General features: G+C 41.0%; 1 protein-coding gene across 15 annotated transcripts in view; it reads right to left on the bottom strand.

The window, feature by feature from the left end:
• Window positions 1-24,348, bottom strand: part of cacna1da (calcium channel, voltage-dependent, L type, alpha 1D subunit, a) — a 69,551-nt gene extending 45,203 nt beyond the window's left edge. For 10 of the 15 annotated variants that reach the window (XM_056394500.1, XM_056394474.1, XM_056394494.1 and 7 more), the window contains exons 1-3: window positions 23,984-24,348; window positions 21,329-21,776; window positions 19,549-19,654 (exon numbers count right to left, since the gene is read on the bottom strand). In XM_056394500.1, the coding sequence (XP_056250475.1) occupies window positions 19,549-19,654; window positions 21,329-21,630 (408 nt within the window). In that variant the 5' untranslated portion in view covers window positions 21,631-21,776; window positions 23,984-24,348. The remainder of the gene's footprint in view (window positions 1-19,548; window positions 19,655-21,328; window positions 21,777-23,983) is intronic. The other 5 variants (XM_056394486.1, XM_056394455.1, XM_056394412.1 and 2 more) reach the window with 1 other exon arrangement.
• Between the last annotated feature and the right edge of the window lie 646 nt (window positions 24,349-24,994).

Below are 24,994 nucleotides of genomic sequence, written 5' to 3' on the forward strand. Positions count from 1 at the left end.
ATTTCATCAAATTTGCTTCATAAAGAGTTACTCAAACTCATTTTTGCATCACTCATTCGTTAGGAGTTCATAAACAAAACATAAGACCTGAAGCCCCCACTCCTGCAGGTGTTTGTTTAGACAGTGGTAGGTGAATTAACCAATCACATTTTCATTTATAGTGGATAGGACCAAAAATCACTGCCCTAAGCCTTCCCAAAGGCTCGAGTCCAGAGCTATCGCACAGGGGAAAATGTCATCGGCTTTTTCGAATAGGTCTGCTCGCTGTCTTCTCTCAATCCTCAATGGGTAAAAACTCAACAGAACATTGTGGCGATACTTCCAATTTGTAGACAGCAAACTAAGCAAAACAAGCATAGCCAAAGTGCCCCAGTCGGAACTTGAAGAAATTGTTTTCATGTTGGAGGAACTGCCCTAGGCCTTCCCCAGGGCTGAAGGCCAGAGCTATCTCACGGGGTTTACCTTTTTCTGTACAGGAATTTAAGGTATCAGATCAGCAACTTCAGTCAGTCAGTCAGCCAACGAAATCACCAGTTGAATTGTGTTGAATCAATGTGAGCTAAGTTTAAGAACGTAAATCTTTATGCATGTTGCTGTTTTGCACAACTTTAAACTGGTCGCCAGCTTTAGACCTGTCATCGTTGAGTTGAAGGCCCAGCTCTAATACTCACGGTTCACCACTGCACAATACAGGCAAATGCACACACAATATATTATTATACACATAATAACTTCTTCCGCCTGAGGGAGTCCTTAATCCCTTGCTCTGTGTTCTCCGCGGACACCATAAATGCAAGAGCACTGTGGGCTGCGGGGCTCGTTTTCCCAACAGTTTACTGACAATTGTGAGAAGCACTTAGCCCAGAATGAGAGACATGGGCCTCTTTGTTACTGAAGTAAAAAGGTTGAGTTAAGCTCACGGCTGCTGCCTCTACGACAGAGCATGCTCGCGCCGTAGGGAGCAGAGAGAATAGAACGATTCATACGAGGATGAACGGAAAGTGACAGAGAGACAAGTGAACAATTTTAGAGGCATTTACAGACCAAGAACCGACAGTTAACTGCTGCTGTAGTAATATGCTGTTCTATATAAGGCTTTGGTGTTAGTGGTTAATAAATACAAATAAATAAAAAAGATTCAGAATGTCTGTTTATATACATGCCAAAGATTTATCAAATAATTGCTGCGATATAAACTAATTTTCTTTTTGAATATTGGAAATTAGAATGGAAAATGAAATATTACAAGTGGTCTACAGCAGTAATTGAGCAATGATTGTAAAGATACTGAAGCCAGCATGTAATAACTTGTCAAAGCAGCTTTAGCTATCGAAGCTACAGTAAATTTATGGAAATTGCCATATCCTGGCTCATGAAAGCATGTTAAATATAATGCAAATAATAACCATTCCCTCTCAATTAACCAGCAATTTATTCATTCATCAGCAGGTTGAACTGTGAGCAGAAATAGAAAGAGGGAGAGCAACAGAGAGAGGAGGAGAGTGAGGAAAGAGGCCTTTGGGGATGACCATAAATATCTCTGACTCATCTTCATTTATTTGTGCTGTAAAGAGACTTACTGTAGTATGTTCTCTTTTCTCATACAGTATATGCATTTTTATCAGCATTAAATATGTTCACTTCCCTTGCTGCTATTCTCTGCGGTATACATCACAACATGATACATCATGCACTCATGCATACACAGACACACACACATACACGGTACATGTTAATGTCCTAACATGCATGCTAACAGCACACAGTAAACTCATGCAGAGCAGCATACCGCACGGCATAATACACGTTCCTCCTCGACTCTCACAGTCGAGCAGACCCTTCCCCTGCCACACAGTGAGTGTTCATGTCTACAGGCACAACTCAGTCCAACTCACACACTCACAGAGCTCAGTTCACCATATGACAAAGGATGCTAACCCGCTGAACCAAGCATTCCTCTACATGACTCGCCTTATGACTGAGCCAGGCAGACAGCAGTAATGTAAACCTATTAAGAATTCAGATGAGCCCCTTTGCAATGCTCAGGAGACCCTGTGCGTGTTCCTCCACACTACACACAAAAAATCACTAATTTAATTTGGTGCATACAAATAGAGTGGAAATGGAGTCGTAAAAAGACAATGAAACAGCTTGTCTTGCAATTATAGTACCACTGATCCTACATTACCATTTATCATCTACATAAAGTCAGGGTTAAACTCCAGCCTCCTGAAGTGAGACCAGGAGAATCAAAACTAATCACAGCCCACAATCAAATGTTGACTTTTGCCTCTATAACTACAAAACCAGCCATATCCCATCCCACAATCACTGATGTCAGTTTCAGCATAGAACATTTGAAGGAATAATTTGGCATTTTGGAAAATGTGCATATTCATTTATTTGCTGAGAGTTACTAGATTAAAAAACTGAGATGAAACTGACTGACTGAGATAAAAAGAAATCATGTCTGTATAGTAAATAAAATGAAGGTAGAGTCTGTAGAGAGTTAGCTTAGCTTAATACGAAGAATGGAAACGCCAGGCTCTGTCCAAAGGTAACAAAATCCACCTACTAGCGTGTCTAAAGCTGACTTATTAACACATTGTGTCTCATTTGCTTAATCTGTACAAAAGCTGAGTAAAACACTGTAAGATGAGCTAATGGTCTACTGGCATTAAGATGCTTAAGAGTGGTATCGATCTTCTCAGCTAACTCAAAAAAAAGTAAATAAACGTACCTCCCAAAATGTCAAACTGTTTTTTTAAGATGCAGAAAAACATGTAGACAAATGAAAGTAAGGTCTGAATACAGCATCATATTAAAGAGAGGACAAATTCAACCTTCTGCTTACTCAGAAAGATAGATACAAAACATATAATAATCTATTTGTATTCTACGTTTAGATGAAAACCAACCACATTACTAGAAAATTACATAAAAGGGTAAATTAATCCATTAAATTTGTGTAAAGGCAAGACTGCACCTTAGTGAATCTTATCGCAAGGTCCATCATTATCATTATCTTTATCATTATCTATTTTTGTAAACTCCCCATGAGACACTGAATCAACTAGAATACAATAAGCACAAAGCTTTTGCCTTACTTTGCGTCCACCTCAGGGACAGATAAGAAAACAATTTTAACAATCAATAATATGACAAAAATTCTGAGCATAAACAGAGCACACAAGAAAGGACACAATGATAAAAATGTACCAGGAAGGCCAGACAACCTGACTGACAGCCTATAATAAATCTTGATACTTTATGTAAAGTAATGAGGTCATGAAGACACTGGGAGGACATTTCATTACTGGTAAGATAACAGAATAGAGAGAATGATTGCAAAAAAATGGAAATGAATGACATGCACTGTCATTCACTGCATATGAATGGGGATTGTGGTGATCATTGTATTGTTCATGGGTTCCAGATAACACGATTATAATTTTAAGCTTATTTTACTGTAAATCTTCAGAAAAATGTCCATTACAATTGGCGTAAAATTCGAGTTTCACTCTTCACTTCACTTTTTGAGGAAAAGCTGCAAATATCAACTGCCAGAAGCCATTACATAAACTGTATGTTTGTTAGGACTGCAATTGATTATTTTCATTATTAATTGAGCACAAGCAATTACTTTATTAATGATTTGAAATCGTAAAATGTCATAAAATTGCAATTTCCCACAGGCAAAGGTGACTTCTTCAAATCCCTTGTTTTGTGTAATCCAACAGTCTAAAACTCAAAGATCCAAAGTGTAGAGGATCAAGAAAACCAGAAATTTTTCATATCTGAAAAGCTGGACCCAGAGAATTTTGGCTGTAAAATCAAAAATAAGGCTGATTAATTTTCTGACAATCGACAAACCGATTCATTGACTGATTGTTGCTGCTCTAATACAAATTGTCTATTTCCTGTATTTCTGATACATCTCTACATAACCACCTGAGAGTTACTAACATGTGCGTGTATGAAAAGCCACATCTGACTAGTGGCGGCAAGGCCAGAGTCACATGAGTCAGAGTGACATCATGCATGTTAGATATCTGTGTGCGACCAGAGCGCTTACAAGCAGAGCAAACTCAAAAAACTATAAGCAACAATACCAATTTCAAAGTGAGTCATATGTCGCACAACAGACAGTATGCATACTCAGCGCATGCTACACAACACAGCAGCCAATACGTGACTGTAAACCAATCAGAACTCTGCAGTTGTCAGTCATGGGACAGTTTGAGAGCAGATATCTCCTGAGTGTCACAAGAGACGTAATAATTGTCAATTTGGATCTGATTCTGCACACAATGAGCAGGCATATATTCTGTAGGACTTCCCACATCACTCTCTGCTACATCTCCCTCCCCCATGCTCTCTCCATCTCTCGCTAACTCTCTTTCCTTCCCCTGTCTGTATAGATCAGTCAGTGCCATCCAGCCAAGCCAGGGGGGTGAGGGCAGCCAGCATTTAGTGCTTCTTCACCGCCTACTCCTGCAGGTTTGCACAGTAAATAAGTGTGCTTGAGTGTGCAGTCTATATTGGGATGGCTGTTAAAGTGTGTGTTATGCATGGGGTTTGTCTTTATCTTTTGCATCTTTTAATAAGGTCTGGTACATTACCAGCTCATCCTACACTATGTACATTGACTTAAATATAGATATAAGCATAGTCTATCTATCCTGACATATTATTTCTCATTAGGCAAGAGTTTGCAGAAATTCCCATAAATCCAACAGTTCAATTGCTATTGCAATTACATCTGTTCCCGTGCTATCTTCTTTATCACTCTATATAGCTCTGCCCATGTATTCGTTTGTGCAGTTTGTGTGTAGTGAATGTGTAGACACAAGTTTATGTGTGTGTATATGAAGTACTGTGGGGGCGGGCAGGAGTTTTGTGAGGATGTGGATGTCACACTGCCAAGGAAAACACTACAAGTGCAGGTCATACCCACACTACCAAGTAAATATCTTCACAAAGCAAGAAAACATCACACTGAATATTTGTTGCATAAGGTGGTTGCTGATGTATTACTTGGTTTTGCCCTAAAGTTACACAATCGGCACACAGCTGAACAGGGATGCAGTCACTGAATCAAGATGCAGCCGTTTTCTCGGTTCCCCAAAGTGCTGCAGGTGCCAGAGACCAGGGAGTGTGAGTTTTGAACCGTCATCTACAATACAACACGACCTGTACACAGCGGCCATGTGTCAGCCAAAGGGGTCCAATCTGCTGAGGTTTGCAAAGAGGTTTTCAAAGTTTAAATAGTGAAGTGGGAACGGAGCTCATTAGCAGGACCATCAAAGCTTCTCTTGATGTTGTTTAATCGTGCAAGTGTACGCATGTGACAAATGCTACATCTGACTAACTAAACACTGCAGCGCCTGCCAGAGAATAAAGCATTTCAGTCAAGCCCATGCACTCAACGACGCAGGCAAACATAGACACAAATTACAGATGTTTTAAATTACAAAAGGCTCATGATCTCTTTGTTTGTTTTCTTTGTTTGTTAATTTGAGTCTCAACACCTGTAAAGTGTCCCTGTGAATGTTAGTCGTCCGTTACTGTTGGGTGAATCCGTAAGAACACACGTTCATGCTTCCAGATGTGTGTCCACGCGAGGAAGTACATATGACATAGAGCAGCTGCCATGGAAACCAAAACAACAGCTGAACTCAGGAAATTAAAGTAAGATCCCAAAAGCCAAACTTCGGCTCTTAAGCTCCACACTGCGTATCAACCAATCAAAGCTCAGTGCTTCAGTTCTATTGAAATGTCTCTTATTGTAGCTTTTGGCTCAGGCAGGCGGTAGACGAGGCAAATATTTTCACAAAAAAAGTACAGGATTGCTGGTGCTGAAATCAGCAGGTCATGGTTAGTAAAAGGACTATCAAGGAAATCTGTGTTGCAAAAGCCGTCTAACATGGACAGGTGTCTCCATCACTGTGTCTGGGTTTGGTGTCTCTCGTCAGTGTTTGGTCTACAACAACTCTTACCATTTTGATTCGGTGTCAACCTGAGTTATCTTGCCTCGCATGTTAAATTCAACTCTCTCACTCTGTCGAGTTCAGTCTCCCTCACACACACACACACACACACACACACACACACACACACACACACACACACACACACACACACACACACACTCAAGTCCAAGCATGTGTGCACACATACATTGGGAGAGTCAGCCACGTAAAAAATACAAATAAATATTTCAATGGTGCAATTGTTGGTTTAATGGCAGCAAACGATATGATCAAATGTATGAATTTCACATCGGCAGTATAATTATGGGAGAGATGTTGTCGTTGCTACAGCACTGTACACATGACACAATCAACATATGCTTTAAAAACATGCCATAACCCAAACAATCTGTTACACTTTAAAGCTAAAGCTCTCTGTGCAAAGACTGCTCACTCACTGCTGTTTAGACGTTTTCTGTTTCAATCTATTGTTTTGTCGTTTTCCTGTGGGTAGAGAAGTGGGTGCACATTTACCTAAAAATCAGCCGGCAGTTTTAGTGCAAAAGGTGAGTAAATTGATAGGACGTGACAATTATTCCTTATGCAAACTGGGAACAAATCAAAAACAGACAAACAAAAACATGCGTATTCCCGGACTTTTAAAGTTTCAGTGTGCATTATAACGTGCATACTAAAATGTAATACGTTTACAATTTCACAACAGTTTTCTAGCATACTGTATTTTATCTTATTTACTATATGTATTTTACTTTATGTACTATATTTCATTAACTTAATTTCAATATACTGTATGTATTTGCTGCTTGATTCTTATCTCATTTATTATACTGACTTTTTTAGCTTTACCGGTACTTCTTTCTTTATGTATTTTTGGTAATAATATTATATATATGTATAATATTTTATACTATAATGTTATTTATCTTTTAACTGACTTAGTAACAGGCTTGCAGCTGAATGCTCTCTTAAATCTCTATAATCTAGTGTGGGTTTGATGTACAGTACAAATATGTCATAATGTGCAATTACGTTAACTGGAAAATACTATTGCATAACATTAGGCTCTCTCTGAAACATTGAGATTATTAGGACAAAACGAATCATAGAGACTCGAAACAAAAATACATACTATTGTCACACTGTTATTTACAGAGCCTGAGAAAAAAAATTAATTAATTCATAAATCGTCTGTTGTTCTGCTTTAAGGCCTGTTTGACGCACACTGTGCACATGCTCTGCTGTTGTACTTTATCATGGATGCACTTTCACACAATATCCACACAGCTAAGCTAACACAGCTCTGACTCCCTATTTACCGTCTCTCTCTCTCTCTTTCTCCCCACTGGTGTCTCTTCCTAACTCACACAAACACACTCTCACACTTGCACACACACATGCAGAAATACACATTCAAGATAACAAGCAGGGACAGTGCTAGTGTGAGCCACAAATGAGCAGTTACGTTAAGTGACTAAACACATACTTCTACCATCATCTCTATGGGAGTCCACAGTCCAGACGTTGCTGCTTGTTCCAGCCATTACACACACACAGCCAACTGCTTCATCCATTACACACATGTACACATTTACACTCTTCTGCAACATAGTCGAGCAACAACACTGACACATGAACATTAGCAGCACTCCTCAAATGGAAATACATGTCAATAACTTCCTCAGTGTTTCAGGTTACTGATATCTCACTGAGGCGCACTATCGGCTAAAAGTTGTAAAATGAGATAATGAGGCTTGTTTTGTTTTTTGTTTTTTATCTTATACAAAGCCTAAAGACCAAAACACAAAAAAAGGGGCTTATGCTCATACACCATGCAGTGCAGTAGAAGACAACAACTTACGTTACAATCTGTGTTTTACTCTTTATAACTGTACTTTACTATTTTAAGGATCTTGTTCGTCCACGAGTGGCTGTAAAGCATGTTACACAGTTAATGCAAGGCACTTTAATGCAAGAGAGCGACAAGAGCAGAGTGTAAATGCACATCAACAAGCTTCCATTTTCAGGTTACCGGTAACTCATAGACTACCAATACTCTAAGCAGAATGATTATGGTAAAAAAAAAATATATATATAAATAATGTAGAGGAATGTCTTTTTTTACACATTCATAATCTTGATGTCAGTAAAACTTTCTAAAGACAATATCTGTATCCTTCAGATAGTTTTAAGGGCAAGATATTATGGAAGCATTGACAATGTTATCAGACGTGAGCTCAAAAAACATCTTATTGTGCCTCTGATACTCTTTGACAAGAACCACTGGATCTCTCAGTGGCTGGATGTCACACTGAAGCACTTATAGCGACTGTGATCAGTCAACAGGCTTTGGCTTCGAGTCACAAGTTTGGCACTGTGATGGTTGTTGGTATGTATTTACATCAGAAATGACTTCCTCTCTGTTGCCAGTTGCTCCTTTTGTGGTGCACTGTATCATCCCACACCAACAACAGAGTCGCATGCAGACCAACATATACTACGACACTGTGCTATAGTATGACCTCAGTGTTGCTGTGCAGAGCTCATGCTGCGTATGAGCTGCACAGTAGTGAGCAAGCTAAGCTAAAGCTAAGCCCATTTTATAAAGTTTAATTCTAAATCTTGTGACACAGACGTAACTTATATTATACATACCAATAGAAGCATATAGTACGTAGTACATTTTTGTGAATAATTTCATGATAAAAGAGGAGGGTTCTTTTCTAAAAGAGTGTAAATGAATGAATGAATGTAACATATTTCTACAAAGCCGTTGACATGTCAGTAAAAGATGTAACTACATGATCTGTGCTGTCTGTTTTTGTGTCATAGTAGAAAACACAGCAACATTGCATTACATTGCTGGGAGATGACAAGCATGTAACTGCCATTACTGTGAGCAAGCTTCACTTGTTAATCTTAAACAAGGAGGACAGATGTTCATAATGACCGTCTCCGATTCCCTGCCCCCCAACCCCCCTCACCTCTTTCTGCGTGAACCACATTTGTCTTCTTAGCTTCTTGTCATGACACAAAATATCAATATTATTTATATATATGTAAAGGAAATCATTTTGACATAATTAAGATCCAGAATTAAACCAAACTCCCATACTTGTAGCATGTGTCACTCATAGTCCCTCACATTAAAAAATGATTCATGTTTTCTAAATGCTGACGTGCTCAACTGTACGAGCGTCTGAATGTGAAGCTGAATCGAACTGTGAGTTCTCTGCTGGCATCCAAATGACCTCTCTATTGGTTTGTGCGCATTTCAGTCTTTACATTGGTGTCCTTTTGTCCCCACTAAAATAAATAGCTCTGCAGCTCCAGAGTTATGCAATAACAACGATACGGGCAAGCACTACATGATACCAGACGCAATTCGCTGCATGTTTCCTTACGAAAGATGAGATGTATGAATCATATTCACCATGAAAAGGTCATTGTTTTGCTCAGCTACCTTCAACAGGAGCTGCCTGGGGTGTTGAGTCTCAGATAGATAAGTCAGAAATGACCTTAAAGCAAAGGCAGGAGGGTTGCAGACCATTTGTCTGTCCCCTAGACAAGGTGGGTGCCGAGGAGACACAGTCACGTGCAGGAATGGGTTGTGTGCGCACTTCTTACTATTACAGTGGAATGACTAAACAAAGGAACAGCAATAAAGGAGAGAGCCAAGCAAGAGAGAGGAATGAAGAAATGACTGCATCTTCCTGACAGGGTTTGTTGTCTTCACGTGCGTGTGAGTGGATGTGTGTGCTCGCTACATCCTGTTACTCACTTGTGCCTCCTGGTGGTGGCAAGACCCCAATCTTTTGCCCTGCGTTCCGCCTGAGGAGGAAATTGCTTTCTATTTATAATGAGCTGCTGCATTTAACCAAGCCTTACTAACAAGACGGTCACACTCATGCTATTAAGGCCTCTATGACTTTGCAGCAATGCACTGTTCTAACTGACAGCATCTCTGCAGCACCTAGACACTATCTGCAGAGCGTTGCACCAACAAATGAATAGAAACTGCATTCCTACCTCTCAGGAATTAATGTTGGCTGATAATGTGCTAAAAGGCAATGCACTAAGTGAACGATCTAGACATCCACAAGCCGGGAAGTTTGCATCAGAGTTCCAGTGTCTCTGTTGAAAGTCATACCACCTTCAAATGTGTAACTGAGTAAAAGTCTGCATAGTTCTGCTGCCTTGTGATATAATTTGATCCTTGCTTTACACATCAGACCTCTCAGCACCCCACCTCGGGTTTCATATCAGTCCTCAGTCCACCTGTGAGGCTGCAGAGCAGAGCGGTGTGAAATAGGAATCTTCACTAAAGCCCTACCTGCTGGCTACTATAGCTAAAACTAGCTCAGCATTTTGCTCTCTAGCACTCCTCCTGTGAGCACAGCGCGAGTTCTGTAGGACAACTAAGGCCAAGCTGGCACACCTGCCCTACAAAATATTCTATTGTTCAACCTCTGCTGAAAAGGGAGAGATTGCATTATTCGCCCTCTGGTATGTGATTTAATGTTGACACTGCAGAATTAAACCAAAGTCTTGCGCAAGCAATGTAAAGCTGTCTGCAGCGTTAGAGAAGATTCAATATAATAACTATAAGCAAAAAAAAAAAAACATCCAAAGTGCAGTTAAAGAAGACTCGCTCTCGCTTTGTCCTCACTGTAAGGGCTGCTGAAAGAAAGCCAGTGTGTGATAAACTCATCAGCTTGTCCTCTGATTTCTACTTGATGGTCTTGTTCATGAAGCATGTAGGCCACATCGATGATGCTGTTCAGTCCTGCACCATCTGATAGGCAGTGCATAAAATGTAGTGTTTCAGGTTCATTCTTAATGGGTGCATCCATGAATCCAATCTGACACTCCTGTTCAGAGGAGAGCTATGTGCGACAGGTTCAGACAATAGACATAATGAAGGCATCATTAAAAACTGATAAACTAGCCATCATGTTTACACTTACAGTTCTTTGCTTTGCATTATAAAGGCTGAGATTAGATGTGGAGGGTAGCTCCCTTCCTGGGAAGCTTAGGTATTTAGTTTGATGCTAGCTGGGTATTATTAGAGTCAATATTGTATTAAAAGGCTCCCAGGGGGGTTCCCGCTCCGCCCCCCTACCGGATGGCTGCTCGATAACTGAGCTCCCGTCCTCGTGGACTGAAAACACATATTTAACAACTAATTAACGGTGGTTTTTGAAAAAGAAGGAAGGTAAAGTGTGTCTTTTCCGACACAGCATTAAAAATGAGCCAAGGAACCCGCCGCAAGACTGAGACTGCGAGCAGCACAGCGACCGCACTGGAAGCTAGCACTACCGCAGCTAACGAGAAAACAGTTGCTGCTAGCATGATGGCTGAAGTTCTGGCAGAGATGAAAGGAATGAGAAAAGACATGACGGAGCGGTTGGACAAAATTGAAGACTCACTAAAAGGGGTGAAGGAGCAGATACGAGGCTGTGAAAGAAGACTGGACGAGGCCGAGCAAAGAGTGAGTAACACGGAGGATAACGGTGCACGAGCAGACCGGCTGCTGACCTACATGATACGGAAACAACGTTGTTTGGAAGCTCACTGTGAGGACATTGAGAACCGTTCGAGGAGGTCAAATCTGCGGATTTACGGAGTGAAAGAAGGCGCGGAGGGTGGTGAGAATATGCTCGATTTCACAGCAAGATTACTGAAAGTAGCTCTCAAACTACCCGACAACGATGACCTCGCCATCGAGCGCGCGCACAGGTCGCTCGCGGCCAAACCTATAAACACCAATATCTCCAGATCGATTGTGGTGAAATTTCTCCACTTCCAGACGAAGCAACGGATCCTGTACAAAGGCTGGAACACAAAAGAGTTGCAGTTTGAAGGGAGCCGTATCACCTTGGATCATGACTACTCCACCGCACTGCAGCGTAGGCGCAAAGAATATGGAGAGATCAAACGCCAGCTGAAGGAGCGCAACATCAGGTTCAGGTCTTCTTATCCAGCGGTGCTGAGAGTCACTTTGGATGGCGGGGAAAAGAGCTTCAACTCTGCGTGGGAGGCGGCGGACCAATTGAAACATCTGGGCATCACTGCAAAACTGTCGGAGGCCGAACTTATGGAGAAAGAGTTGCACCGGCGGGGGTGGACGGCTCCGCTCCGTCCCGGGGGGGAGCGGCTCACACGCGCATTGGTGAGAGATATTGAATCGCTCTCTAATTGATTAACTGTAGCTGAGGTGCGGAAATGAGAAGAGCATCCGACATAAAGTTAGTTCATGCACAACGGGTAAGTGGGGGCGTGGATCCTGTGACAGTTGGACTGTTTTACACTTTTTTTCGGGGGGGGGGGGGGGGGGGGGGGGTCACCGATGTTTCACTGTTTTTTAGACAATATTACCAGAACACGTATAACGGATACGGAGTAGTGATGCCATAATCGGCCACGGACAGTTGGGAAAGCGCAAGGCATGAACAGTATTGTTACTAACCGCCCTCTATTTGAAGTTTACCTAAAGAACAGAGTGTAGTGGTGAAAGGAGCTGTGCATTGGCTTTGGCGTTTCCAATTTATCATTTAAAGAAGTAGAAACTACGTGGATACGTTTTTCCATTAATGCATAGTTCTCAATCTATACCAGACGCTGTATCCCTTTCAGTCTGGCGTTAATACTGCTGTGTACGGTGGGCCACCCACCCCCCCATCCTATTATTATTAATACTGTTGTTTTAAATGGGACCTACTCCCCCCATCTATTTTTATGGTCTGATGCCTTCTAAATCAGGGCTCTTACTGAAACCACCAAAGCATTTGGTAATGAAAGACTGTGTGGTCCGAGGGGGGGACATCCAGGGGGAAACGAACGCAAGGAATTCTTATCAACATCTTAAGAATCTTGTGTTACTGTCTTAACAACAGACAGTTTTAGGCCCAGACATCCAGATGTTCTGGACACTCCTTTTTTCTGTCGCCACCCTGAATTTCGGTACGATGGATAACAGGCCATGTGTAGTGACTTTGGGTGGCGAGCAGAGTAGGTTCACTGGACAGTGGACCACTACGTTGGAAGTCATTGTATTCCTTTTCGTAGTTATGTATATAGTTTTGTTCTTTTATTGTTGTTACTTGTTTGATACACTCCATGGGACAAGATGTTTACTATTGGCAGCTGTGGTGCCCCCAGTCATAATGCTCTGTCGTAAAGACCGTGCAAGACACATTATATACCCAGGCCTGCAGATAGCAGTAAAGCCCCATGGCTGGGCATTGACACCAGCAGTCCAAGATGTTAGGCTATAGGGTAGTCACATATAATGTGAAGGGTTTGCACAGCCCCCAAAAAAGAAGGAAAATATTAGATCAGCTTAAACAGATGAATTGTAGTATTGCTTACCTTCAAGAAACGCACTTGTCGGATGCCGAACATGAGAAAATGAATAAATCTTGGGCCTCACAGGTTTACTACTCCTCTCATAAATCTGGTCGCAGAAGGGGTGTAGCAATCTTGATACATTGATCAATACAATTCTGTTTTGACTCTTCATTTAAGGACAAAGAGGGACGTTATGTTTTGATTAATGGTACAATAAACGGAGTCTGGGTGTCAATGTTAAATGTATATGCCCCAAATGACAATAGCCCACAATTTATGAAAAGCATATTTAATTTAGTACTAGACAAAGCGCAGGGCATGTTACTAATAGCTGGAGATTTCAACTGTGTGCTAAATCCATTTCTAGATAAAAGCACAAATTCAAACATTCAACCAACAACAATGAGTAGAGCCCTTAAAAACTGTTGTGAAGAGTTTGGCTTTCTAGATGTCTGGAGATATAAACACCCGGGAGATCGAGATTATACATTCTTTTCCCACCCTCACTCCACATATTCCAGGATTGATTACTTTTTTGTGCCGAGTAATGAATCATTTAGGGCAATAGATTGTCAAATTCACAATATAACCCTGTCTGATCACGCACCAGTATCAATGGTTTGGGACGTGGGGAGGGTGACCACTTCTGGTAGATGGAGACTAAATACTTCCCTGTTAGGGATGCCTGCATTCCAGGCCACGATAAGGGACGAATTTATCTCATATTTGGAAATTAATGATAAGGAAGATGTGTCCCCAATAATACTCTGGGAAGCGGCTAAGGCGGTGTTACGGGGAAAGATAATTCAATTAGCTTCAACTTTTAAAAAGGTTAGGACAGCTAAACGTCAGGAACTGGAAAAGAAGGTAGGTGACCTTGAAAAACAACATAAAAAAAATACAACTTCTGAGAATTTGAATAAATTGAAAAAGGCCAAACAGGAACTTGATGACCTCCTGACGGAAAAAATTGAAAGAAACTTAAGGTTCTTGAAACAAAAATACTATGAGCATGGGAGCAGAGCCAGTCGCCTACTAGCATCTCAGTTGAGAAAACAATGTAGCCTTACAACAGTTCACAAAATTAAAAGTAACAAATCAGACAAACCATTCCTATATAAACCAAATGAAATTTCAGAAGCATTTGCTGCATTCTACAAAGACTTATACTCGGACAAAGACAGAGTAAGTGACCCAGCAGTATTTGACAATTACTTAAAATCCATTAAACTACCTACAATAGATCCTACCTCAGCTAAGTTCATTGACAGACCGATAACTAAAGAGGAAATTGAGAAGGCGATTAAAAATCTTAAAAACAACAAAAGTCCTGGTACAGATGGATTCACCAATGAATTTTATAAGAACTACATAGACCTCATCAGCCCAATCTTGGAGAGAGCGTACTCCGATGCTCTTGAGAAAGGAGAGCTGCCGTCGGCCTGGAGGGAGGCGATCATCTCCGTTATACCCAAAGAACATAAAGACCCCACAGACTGCGCCTCCTACAGGCCGATTGCGCTCTTAAATACAGACTGCAAATTGCTGACGTCTATACTGGCTAAGCGAGTCGAATCGGTCATCACCACTGTAATACACCCGGACCAGACGGGCTTTATAGCCGGCCGGTACTTGCCAGATAACGTTCGCCGACTACTTAATGTTATGGAGCATAGTAATAACTATCCATTCCCCTGCATGGCATTGGCGGTCGACGCTGAAAAGGCATTTGACCGCGTATCCTGGCCGTTTTTGCTTAAAACCTTGGACAGATTCGGATTTGGCCCAAACTTTAATAGATGGATCCAGCTGTTATATGCTGCCCCCCGGAGTATGGTCAGAGTCAATGGACATATATCCCAATCTTTTGATTTAGGTAGAGGGACACGCCAGGGGTGTCCGCTATCGCCACTCCTTTTTGCGTTAAGCATTGAACCACTGGCACAGATGATACGAGAGGACGTAAATATTAATGGAATAGAAATTGGCGACAAAATTCACAAGATCTCGCTATATGCGGATGACATTTTAGTTTATTTATCAGAGCCCCTAAATTCAGTTCCAAAGCTGATGGACTGCTTTGCCAAATTTGGAGCCCTCTCAGGATATAAAGTCAATGTTAATAAAACCGAAGCCTTGGCCCTGAACTCGCTTGTCACACACCAGATGAAAGCAGCATTTTCATTCAAATGGCCAAAGGATGGTATTTCCTATCTGGGAACCACTATAACACAAAACTTGGATAAGTTATATAGGGCAAACTACAATAAATTAATTGACAAGATATCCGTTGATCTTAACAGATGGGCTGTGCTGCCCCTCACTATCTCAGGCAGAATAGAGAGTATTAGGATGAATGTGCTTCCTAGGTTGTTGTTTCTTTTTCAGACGCTGCCCCTCGCACCACCAAAAAACATGTTCACAATTTTAGACCGCCTCATCTCCAGATTTATCTGGCAGGGAAGGCGCCCTCGGGTAAGATACAAAACTCTGCAGTTATCTAAACAACATGGAGGGTGGGGACTCCCTCACCTTAGACATTATTGGTTGGCCTGCCAGCTAAGGGCTTTGATAATTTGGATTTCAGATAAGACGGACACAAGGTGGTTGGAAATTGAGAAGTCACTCTGCACTCTAACACCTTTATCTAAGGTTCCATTCACTGAAAATAAATCCCTAGAAGAGACTCTGGGTAGATGGTCAAAAACTACTCTGGCAGCATGGAGAGAGGTGCAGAAGAATTTTGGCCTCCCTTGTGATATGTCAGTCTTGTCGGGTGTGGCTCATTTAAAGGGTTTTATACCTCTAAAATTAGATGCAGGATACAAAAGATGGGGACATCTAAACCTTAACTACATCCACCAACTCATTGAGGATCAGGAATTGAAGACATTTGAACAGTTGATGAATGAATTCGGCCTGCCAAGATCGGATTTCTATAGGTATCTTCAGATAAGAAGTTATTTGTTTAAGCACCCAGACTGGAACCGCATAAAAAAATCGGACTCACCTATTGAGCAATACCTGACAAAAATTCAAAATGGAAAGTACATAGGGAGACCAATATCTAATTTATACCGAATACTATCTGCCATGAAACAAGAAAACACCCTACACATCAAACAAAAATGGGAAGCAGAGCTCGAAACAGAAATAAGGGAGGAGGTTTGGGATAATATTGCATCAGAAATGCACAAAGTCACTAACGCAAACCTATGGAGAGAGTTCCAGTGGAAAATAGTCCATAGATTTTTCAGAAGCCCTCGAATCTTGGCCAAAATAGACCCCAATCGAACAAGTGAATGTTGGAGAGAGTGTGGGGAGGTGTCTGCAGACCACACACATATATTTTGGAAATGCCCCCTATTGGACAACTTTTGGTGTGAGATATTAGACCTATTGGACAAAGTATTTGTTTTTTCTCTACCCAGGGACCCACTACTGACCATCCTTGGGGTCATCCCTGAAGCAGGGTTGAGTAGGAAAAAGATATACCTGCTGCATATATTGTTTGCAGCAGCCAAGAAGGCAATAACCCTGAACTGGCTTAAAAAAGACCCTCCAACATTACTCACATTTCAGACAGTAGTTAAAAGAATTTTTATAATGGAAAAGATAACATATATGTTGAGATTACAAAATGCACAATTTACAGACCGATGGGCGCCTTGGTTGGAAGTGGTGGGGGACGATTGGTGATGAGCAAGTGTGGGGGAAAAAAAGAAAAGGAAAAACCTATATCTTATCAATTTGCATGTCAGGTGATTCGCTGGAGATTAGATGGGAATCCGCGGCTGCTGTTGTCCTATGTTAACTTTGGTGTGTATACTATCTTTTATAGCCCGTCGGGCTTGTTCACTTAATTGTGGTCTTTTTGTTTGTTTTTTGTTTGTCTTTTATTGGGTAACCAAACAGATTCTAAACACGAACTGGCTGTTTGTAGAAAAGAATGGCTTATTTTACATCTTGTTGTTTTTATTCACTACTGCTATTGTTTCCTTTTCTTTTTTAAAAGCAAAATATAAAAGGGAAAAAGAGATTGTGTAACATCTGAAATGTGTGATATGTATGAAAATGTTGCTCAATAAACATAAAGTTGAAAAAAAAAAAAAGGCTCCCAGGCCTTCCTCTCTGCCACACACCCTTGGATCTGATTTTAACACATGAGGAAGTGAAGCTGTGAACATACGTATGAAAGTAAATTCTAACAATGCTCTGAATTTAGTAACATGACAGATTGTGAGGCAAATCTGCGAAAGGACCTGAAATTTAGAGACTATGAAAAAAGTTACCACTATGAAATAATCGCCTGTCAACACTGCACACGTGGTCAATTATCAGTGCGAAGCCTGGCACATATTAGTGAGTGGCATCTGTCACTGAGAGCTATTTAGCTCAGCAGCCATCTAAAACACAATAGAGCTGCCATTCAGCTGAGAGTAGCTTCTCTCAACACTCAGATTAACCTCACATTCATTCTGTGTAGTAACACCACAAAGCCAGAGTAGAGACGCCCCAATCTAACCAATCTGTCTCCCTTGATGTCCGATACTAAAACTCAGGGTACCAATCTGATACCACTGATCTTTGTTCCCTAAAATAAAATCTGTAAACCTCTGATTGAACCTTTACAACTCTGTAAAAATAATGAAATAAAATTAAAAGTATATTATTGAGTTCATTTTTGTTCACTTAAGATAGTTTTTCAATTCATCAGCACAATTATGGTTTCACAATAAGGGCCTAATTCTACATTTAAAAGCATTAACTGTGAAGCACATACAGATATTACACAGATAGGCACTGATACCAATCTAATGGGTCAGACTGATTCATCTGTAAACCAAAGACAAAAAGAGCTGGGGTGTGTGTAACTACTTCAGTCCAGCAAACACGCTCAAATCTATTAGTATAAACTTTAAACTCTGTCTTTGATGTATTTACAGTATAGCGACATTATCGTTATTATTGAAATTAAAATGCTGGTTCAGCAATGCTTTTCTTCAGTCCAACCAACCTCGCGACATTTTACCAGATTCTTTGTCCATCTTTGTTATGCAAGTGTGTACATTTTCTTCCAAGTCATTATTAGGACAAAATACCCTTTCAAACTTCACTCTAAACGTAACCTGACAACATACTGTAGATAGCACTGTATCAGACACCATAATGTCCCAGATGGCCCACTTTCCTCTGATGCACCACCGCTGTGTAAACAAAAACCCTGAGGTCACCCTCCAGGAGGTCAAACTAGGAAGAAGTACACCTTACTTTGATAAAGTAGACCAGACACACTTTTAACCAAAGCTGTAGCTTATCTTGCGCAGCGGGTTCAGCAGCGTAACAGACAGAGGAACATTCCCGCCGGTCTTTTACACCAGGCTGGTAACCTTTCTCTAACTCGTTCCCGCTCTCAGACGAAGCTTTCAAGAACATTCAAATGTCTGCAGACACACTGTATAAGCTGCTCATGAATCATTGAACACTACAGCTAAATTCTGCTCGTGTAAGGACCACATCCTGCGTGTCTGTCAGGCTTTTGGAGAGTGCACTCATCCTCAGCTGTGGAACAATGCTTACAACACTACATCACCCATAATTCATCACACACAGACATAAATGCACAAGGTGCACAGAGTGGTGCAATGACGAGAAAATTCTAAAAATAGAGAGCTGAATAAAACCTCTGAAGAGGAAAACTATGACATGATAAAGCACCAATGAGGATAGTTGTCAAAGTGTTTCTCTGTGTGGGCACAGCAGATACTGAAGACACACTCTGTATGCAACGTCTTACTACTGTAAAACCTCAAACAATATCTTCACAGTGAAAAGGCAGATCAAACTTTATCGACAGCAGGGATTACAAAGTAAAAATACATTTTACAACTTATCTTGAAACTATATAATAAATAATACAGATGAAAGCTAACCAAACACAAAAACAGTAAGAGGCACTAGAGGATATAATCTTCCCTTTCTCCTTATCACAAACAGCACAATCCTTGCAAGAATGTATCACTGCATTCAAAGATAACAACCCTTAATTCAAGCCACACAACAAGAGGTTCTTCTGACTATGTAGACTCTGACAGTCCACATAAAAATTTTGCAGAACAAGAGCAGTCCAACTCTGATTGCATCGGCTGAGTGTAAGTAGGATGAATGGATAACAACCAAGTAATAAAGACATTAAAAGGCTACTCACCAGGTCATGGTTTGTGGAGTTTGAATCATCTTCAGGGAAGGGGACATAGACAGCTAAGGCCATACAGTTGGCAAAAATAGCAATTAATATAAAGATATCAAATGGCCTGAAAAAAAAAGAAGTTAAGGAAAACACAGAATCATGTAACACAGCAAGATGAAATAATAAATAATATAATAAAATTACCCCAGCTATGACATTACACCTCCTTCACTATATAAAAAGTTGTGACATAAACGTCCCTTATTCTTGGCAACAATTGTCTCTGTTAAATTGTATATTATATCAGAGGTTCAAAAAATAAGCAATTTGCTAGGAAGGCAAAAAAGAACATTTGTATTTGAGTCAAATAAAAGGCCTCGTCACCCTGTTGATCCACAGACATATGTCACGTTTGTCGTATCCATAGACATGTCGACTGTGAGGAGGAGTGAGGAGCAGACAAAACTTCATTTTAAGTGGTCACAAGCCAAAACATTTGTAAACCACTGTATTACACTGATGTATAGTCAGGATTATCTCTTAAACCCAGATTTCCCAAACTCAGCCTCAATATGCAGATTCACCAGATTGTTACCCAAAACCAAAATCCTGCAGCTAAGAGACAACTGCCATCCTGAAATGGATTAATGAACTGAAGAAGAATATCTTGTGACTTGTACAAAAAACCATTAAATGTTAAAATAAGGCACAATGTTAAGAGCAGGGAATGTTTCATTGATTCATCATCTATCTCAAACATTATATGTCACAAAAACAATGACACAGGCACTGTCGCATTTTCATCCTCAAATGTCCGAACTGACCAAATATTCCAATCACAGCTGTGGGACACAAACATGCAGCGCTGTTGCTGTGTTGCATGCAGAACAATTTGGGACACCTGATACAGCTACAGCCGCATTCCCAGTGTACTGGTAGTAAATCCCCAGTGACTGTTTTTTTCAACAAACACACAAAGATGGATTATGAAATGTATCCTTGCAATTCATATTAGGCAATCTCATTTATAACATCTGATGGCTTTTGTGATGACAACATCTGCTTAAGCCACAAACCCACCAGACTGTCACACAGCTGTGTTGTGCCAGTTAGTCTACAAAGTGCCCCACCAGTATTTTAGGATTCAGTACATTCACTGTGTCTTTAGTGGGAGAAACATTTTCTACATGATACGCAGGAGAAAGCTATCCTGCGTTTATCAGAGCAGTTTTTTTTATCCCACATTACCAACGACGACAACGTACTGTGGTTTGAGAACAATAAATTCATTCTTTCATTTTTTTTTTTTTTTGGCCTGTAACTTTAATTTTTTTTTCCTTTCCATCATGCTTCAGCTAGCATCTATAAAATCAACAGACAGAAATGTGGAATTCAAAGCTTAACTAAAAACTGCTCGTTTAAACGTTTAAACCGAGAATTTTTTGTTTTTTTCAGTTTTTTCTTTTCTTCTTGTCGTTGCCTTTAAGCGGCCTGACTCTGATTACTTTAAAAGGCACTAATATTAATATAGTAATACTGATAATTACCATAACTAAGATCCAATAGTATCCAAAGGTATACAGGAGATTTGAACAAGTATGGCTCCAACTAACAATTGTTTTTATTATTGATTAATCTGGCATTGTTTGGTTGTTGTGATCAATCAATTATCAAAAATGTACCCATTCATTTTCTGTCAATCGACTAATCTATTAATCAACTAATAATTTCAGCTCTATGAGCAAGGACTGATAACTGATCAAGTCTCAACACCACATGAAGTCACAGTAAAGGATACTTCCACTCCACCAGGCTGATGCAGGCCCTGCGTATGGGGTTGTTGAGGTTGAGGCAGAACAGAGCCCTCGGTGGCCTGCTGTTGGCGTTACTGCCTTGTTTCTTGCTTTTGGCATACTGCTGCCGCTTCTTCTGTGCCAACGCACCTACCGGGATGGTAGTGGCCGCTGGGGCAGGCGGGGCAGGAGGAGCGGGTGGTGCCACGGGGGCTGGGGCTGGGACCGGAGCAGGGGCAGGGGTAGAGGCAGGAGGGGCTTCTGGGGCCGCTGGGGCAGGGTCTGGGGCTGGCCCGTTGGCGCTCATGGTGCGGGCGTGGCTCTGTGAGGAGCATCCAGCAGCATGGATCTGCCAGGGTAGACAGGGAGGCTAGAGGAGGGCAGAATAGTCTGACCAATGAGCTGGCACGTCACCAGGGGGAGCAACTCTGGTGCTGCTGGCATAATTTGCCTCTGAGAATGAAAAAAAAAGGTGAGAAGAGATGACATTAGTACACACATTTTCTAACAATAAAAGGATCTTATATTAGGATATTGATTTTCAGCAAAAGCAGAGCACATCACATCTGACCTCAAAACATTATATTGGCTTCCAGTACGCTCTGGAAGAACTTCAAGGTTCTTCTGCCTGTCTGTGAAGCTCTGATTGGCCTTGCCTCATTATATGTTAGACCCGCTCAAAGGTTCCTCAGACCTCTCAGGTCGACTGGTTCTAACGTTCCTGCTCTATTCAGAGTCAATTCAAAGTTTGGCAAGGTTGCTTCAGTTTTTATGCTGATAGATGCTTGAACAGCCTCCTTGAGGATGCAAGATATTCCCACCCTTTCATTCCTTTTAAAAAATGTCTTTAAACATGTTTTTTGTTGCCTTTTAATAACATACAATATGTCCTTTGTGACTGAATAATCTATATATGTACTTCTGTATGTTGTGAATGGCTATCATTATTACTAATATTATTATTAGCTAATGTTCTCTCTTCTTCCTCTTTCTTTTCTTCTTAAACTTCAGGTAAAGCGAACTGTGCTTTCCCTTGGGTATGAAATTTGCTGTGTATAAAAACATCCTCGCCTTGTCTTAATTGAATGTGTTGTCTTTGTCCCAAGTCCAGTACTGACAATCCGGCTCAAACTCTAACATATCTGCTTGAGGATATTTCCCAGGGATGTGTGGTGCTGGAGGGGTGCACTGAACAGGTAAACAGTGCAGTAGGTGCTCCACATGGGCTCAAAGGCAATGGGAGTTCAGTGAAATGGAAGGTGTAGGAGTTATCTGTATTGGTAAATACAGAACATACTGGCCTACAAATAGACCATATGAGAACTTTTTAGTTTAGTTTAGAAATATTAGACTTCATGAGAGCGAGGACATTAAAATGCACACACCTTTAAAATGCCAAAGACTGCAAAATAAAGTATATTGGGCAGATTATTGAACTGAGCTGGTCTCTTGAAGGAGAAAGAAGCAATAAGATTTTTTCCATAATGTCACCAAATGGGAAACATACAGTATCTCCCTGTGCCTCTAACTACAAAAAAAATATGGCCTGCCTCTGGTGTTGCCATCAAGAGTCTAAATTTAGTAAACAATCCAAAATTGCCTGAAACTGACCATATTCCATGAGGAAAAATAGAAGCAGATGACATGCAGCTCAAGCCAAAACACACACACACACACACACACACACACACACACACACACACACAAATTAAGTGTGCAAATTCAGAGCTGCCACTTTCAGGCATCACTTGGTCACATCAGTTGTGTAAGTCCTTGAACTGCGAGCAGGCCCCGCAGAGGAAGAAACAGAAAAGGTCACATTGCAGTGATGCTCCAAGAAGAATTTATCTTTAAATTACATAGGGAGAATATGATATGAGTGTTATTGTGATGTAAAACTGCACGTCTAGCGCTGAATTCAGACTGCCAGCTTTCCATCTCCTTTGTGCTACGCTGCTGCCTCCATGTAGCCGAGGCTAGTCTTAGTTTTTTTTTTGGAATATTAATTTCATTGCTGCATCGACACTGTCGACCGTGCACCCATGATGAAAATGAACACTGACATTTCAATGAGCGATTCCTGACAAAATAACCACCATCAAGCGCGTTCATGTTTCTCCCTGGACACCACCAAGGTAAGATGTGGTGAAATCACCCCCCCACCCAAAAAAATAAATAAATTAAAAAAAACGAAAAAAAGCCGATGTGAAATGACAGCCTGACTCCGGGCGCTCATAGTGAAAACTGAGCAACGCACGGCCGTCAGATGGTCCTCGCTGCTCAGCAGAAACAGCTGGCAACGTTATTACAACAAACCTCAATCAGTGATGCTCTTACACTCTGGGCTAATGTAGTGGCCGGTCCACATGACCAGAGCCAACCTCAGTTTGTAGAAAGGGCATGAGCCTGTTGTCAGCCCCGACGGTGCTGTGTTCAAATGCATCTGTCGGTATTGTTTATGACAAGGCGATGAATCTCCTCCTCTGAATCCACCGAACATGACAGCGTCGAGAGGAAAGTGGCCATTAATAACTGCTGTCCTCTGAATATAATGGGAGAAAAGAAAAAAGCATCACCACTGCCTGCATGCGGGAAAACGCAGCTATGCTAGGAGGCTAACTTCAGTTTGTGGAGCAGAAACCGCACCGTGCTGTAGCTACCTTTTCTGAAGACTTCACAATCCAGCCGTCAGCAGTCCTCTCCGCTCGGTAACACAAGTCCAGTGCTTCGGGGGTTGGTGAAAAACGCAGGTCCGGTCTCGAACAGCGGTTTAAAATACATCAGCTCCGGGAGCAGGAGGGACAAATAAAGCCTGTGCATTAATTAAGCTCTTCCATGGTGATCGTGGAGAGCTGGAAACAGGAGGAGAGTGCGCACCAGACAACAGAGCATCCTCGTCCGCTGCCTGCTTATCGTCACGGCGCCAGTGAACAGAGAAACGAGTGTACATCAGAGAGCAAGCTCTCCTCCCTCTGGCCCCGACTCTCCTGCTCTCCTGCACAAGCCCCTGCTCACGTCAAATCGGTTGTATGGCAAGTCCACAGTGTCACCTGCTCCTGGTTCTTAAATAAAAGGTGACACCTTTCAAACAGAGTCACATGGAGCATCCATTAATCACGTGAAGGTCACTACAGACTCAAATCATTGTTTTAATTTGTAGGCTACAGCTGTACTACTAAAGATGTAGGCTACTAAAATAGTCATACACCCTCATATCAGCTTATCATATTAAATACACTGGATACCACTTTCTAATAGGGCACCTTTATACTGCTAATGGCTTTGTTATGGTTAATCAATCATTTACTAATGCTTTATAGCTAGTTATAAGGCATTAATAAGAACAACTTTTGTGTGGAAAATCTCTCTGGTTAGTTTGTATTTGGTAATTATGTAGTTAGAAATGTTGGTAATCCATTGATAAATATTCATTGGTTCCTCACTTTCTAATAAGCCATATAGTCTTTTGATGGCTACAAATATTTATAGTAATTAATTAAAGACTTTTGTCATCAACTCTGCAGTTGTAAGTTAGGTTATAACTTTAAACATTAGTTATAACATGTAAACCCATTATAACGAGCGCATTATTAGAATGCGGTATCCTATTATTAAAGAAAAAACAAAATCTAGCAGGACAACAAAACCACTTCTATTGTTTGGACTCTTGT

Source organism: Seriola aureovittata, chromosome 2 (genome assembly GCF_021018895.1).
Source record: "Seriola aureovittata isolate HTS-2021-v1 ecotype China chromosome 2, ASM2101889v1, whole genome shotgun sequence".
In the NCBI taxonomy this organism is placed as follows: domain Eukaryota; kingdom Metazoa; phylum Chordata; class Actinopteri; order Carangiformes; family Carangidae; genus Seriola; species Seriola aureovittata.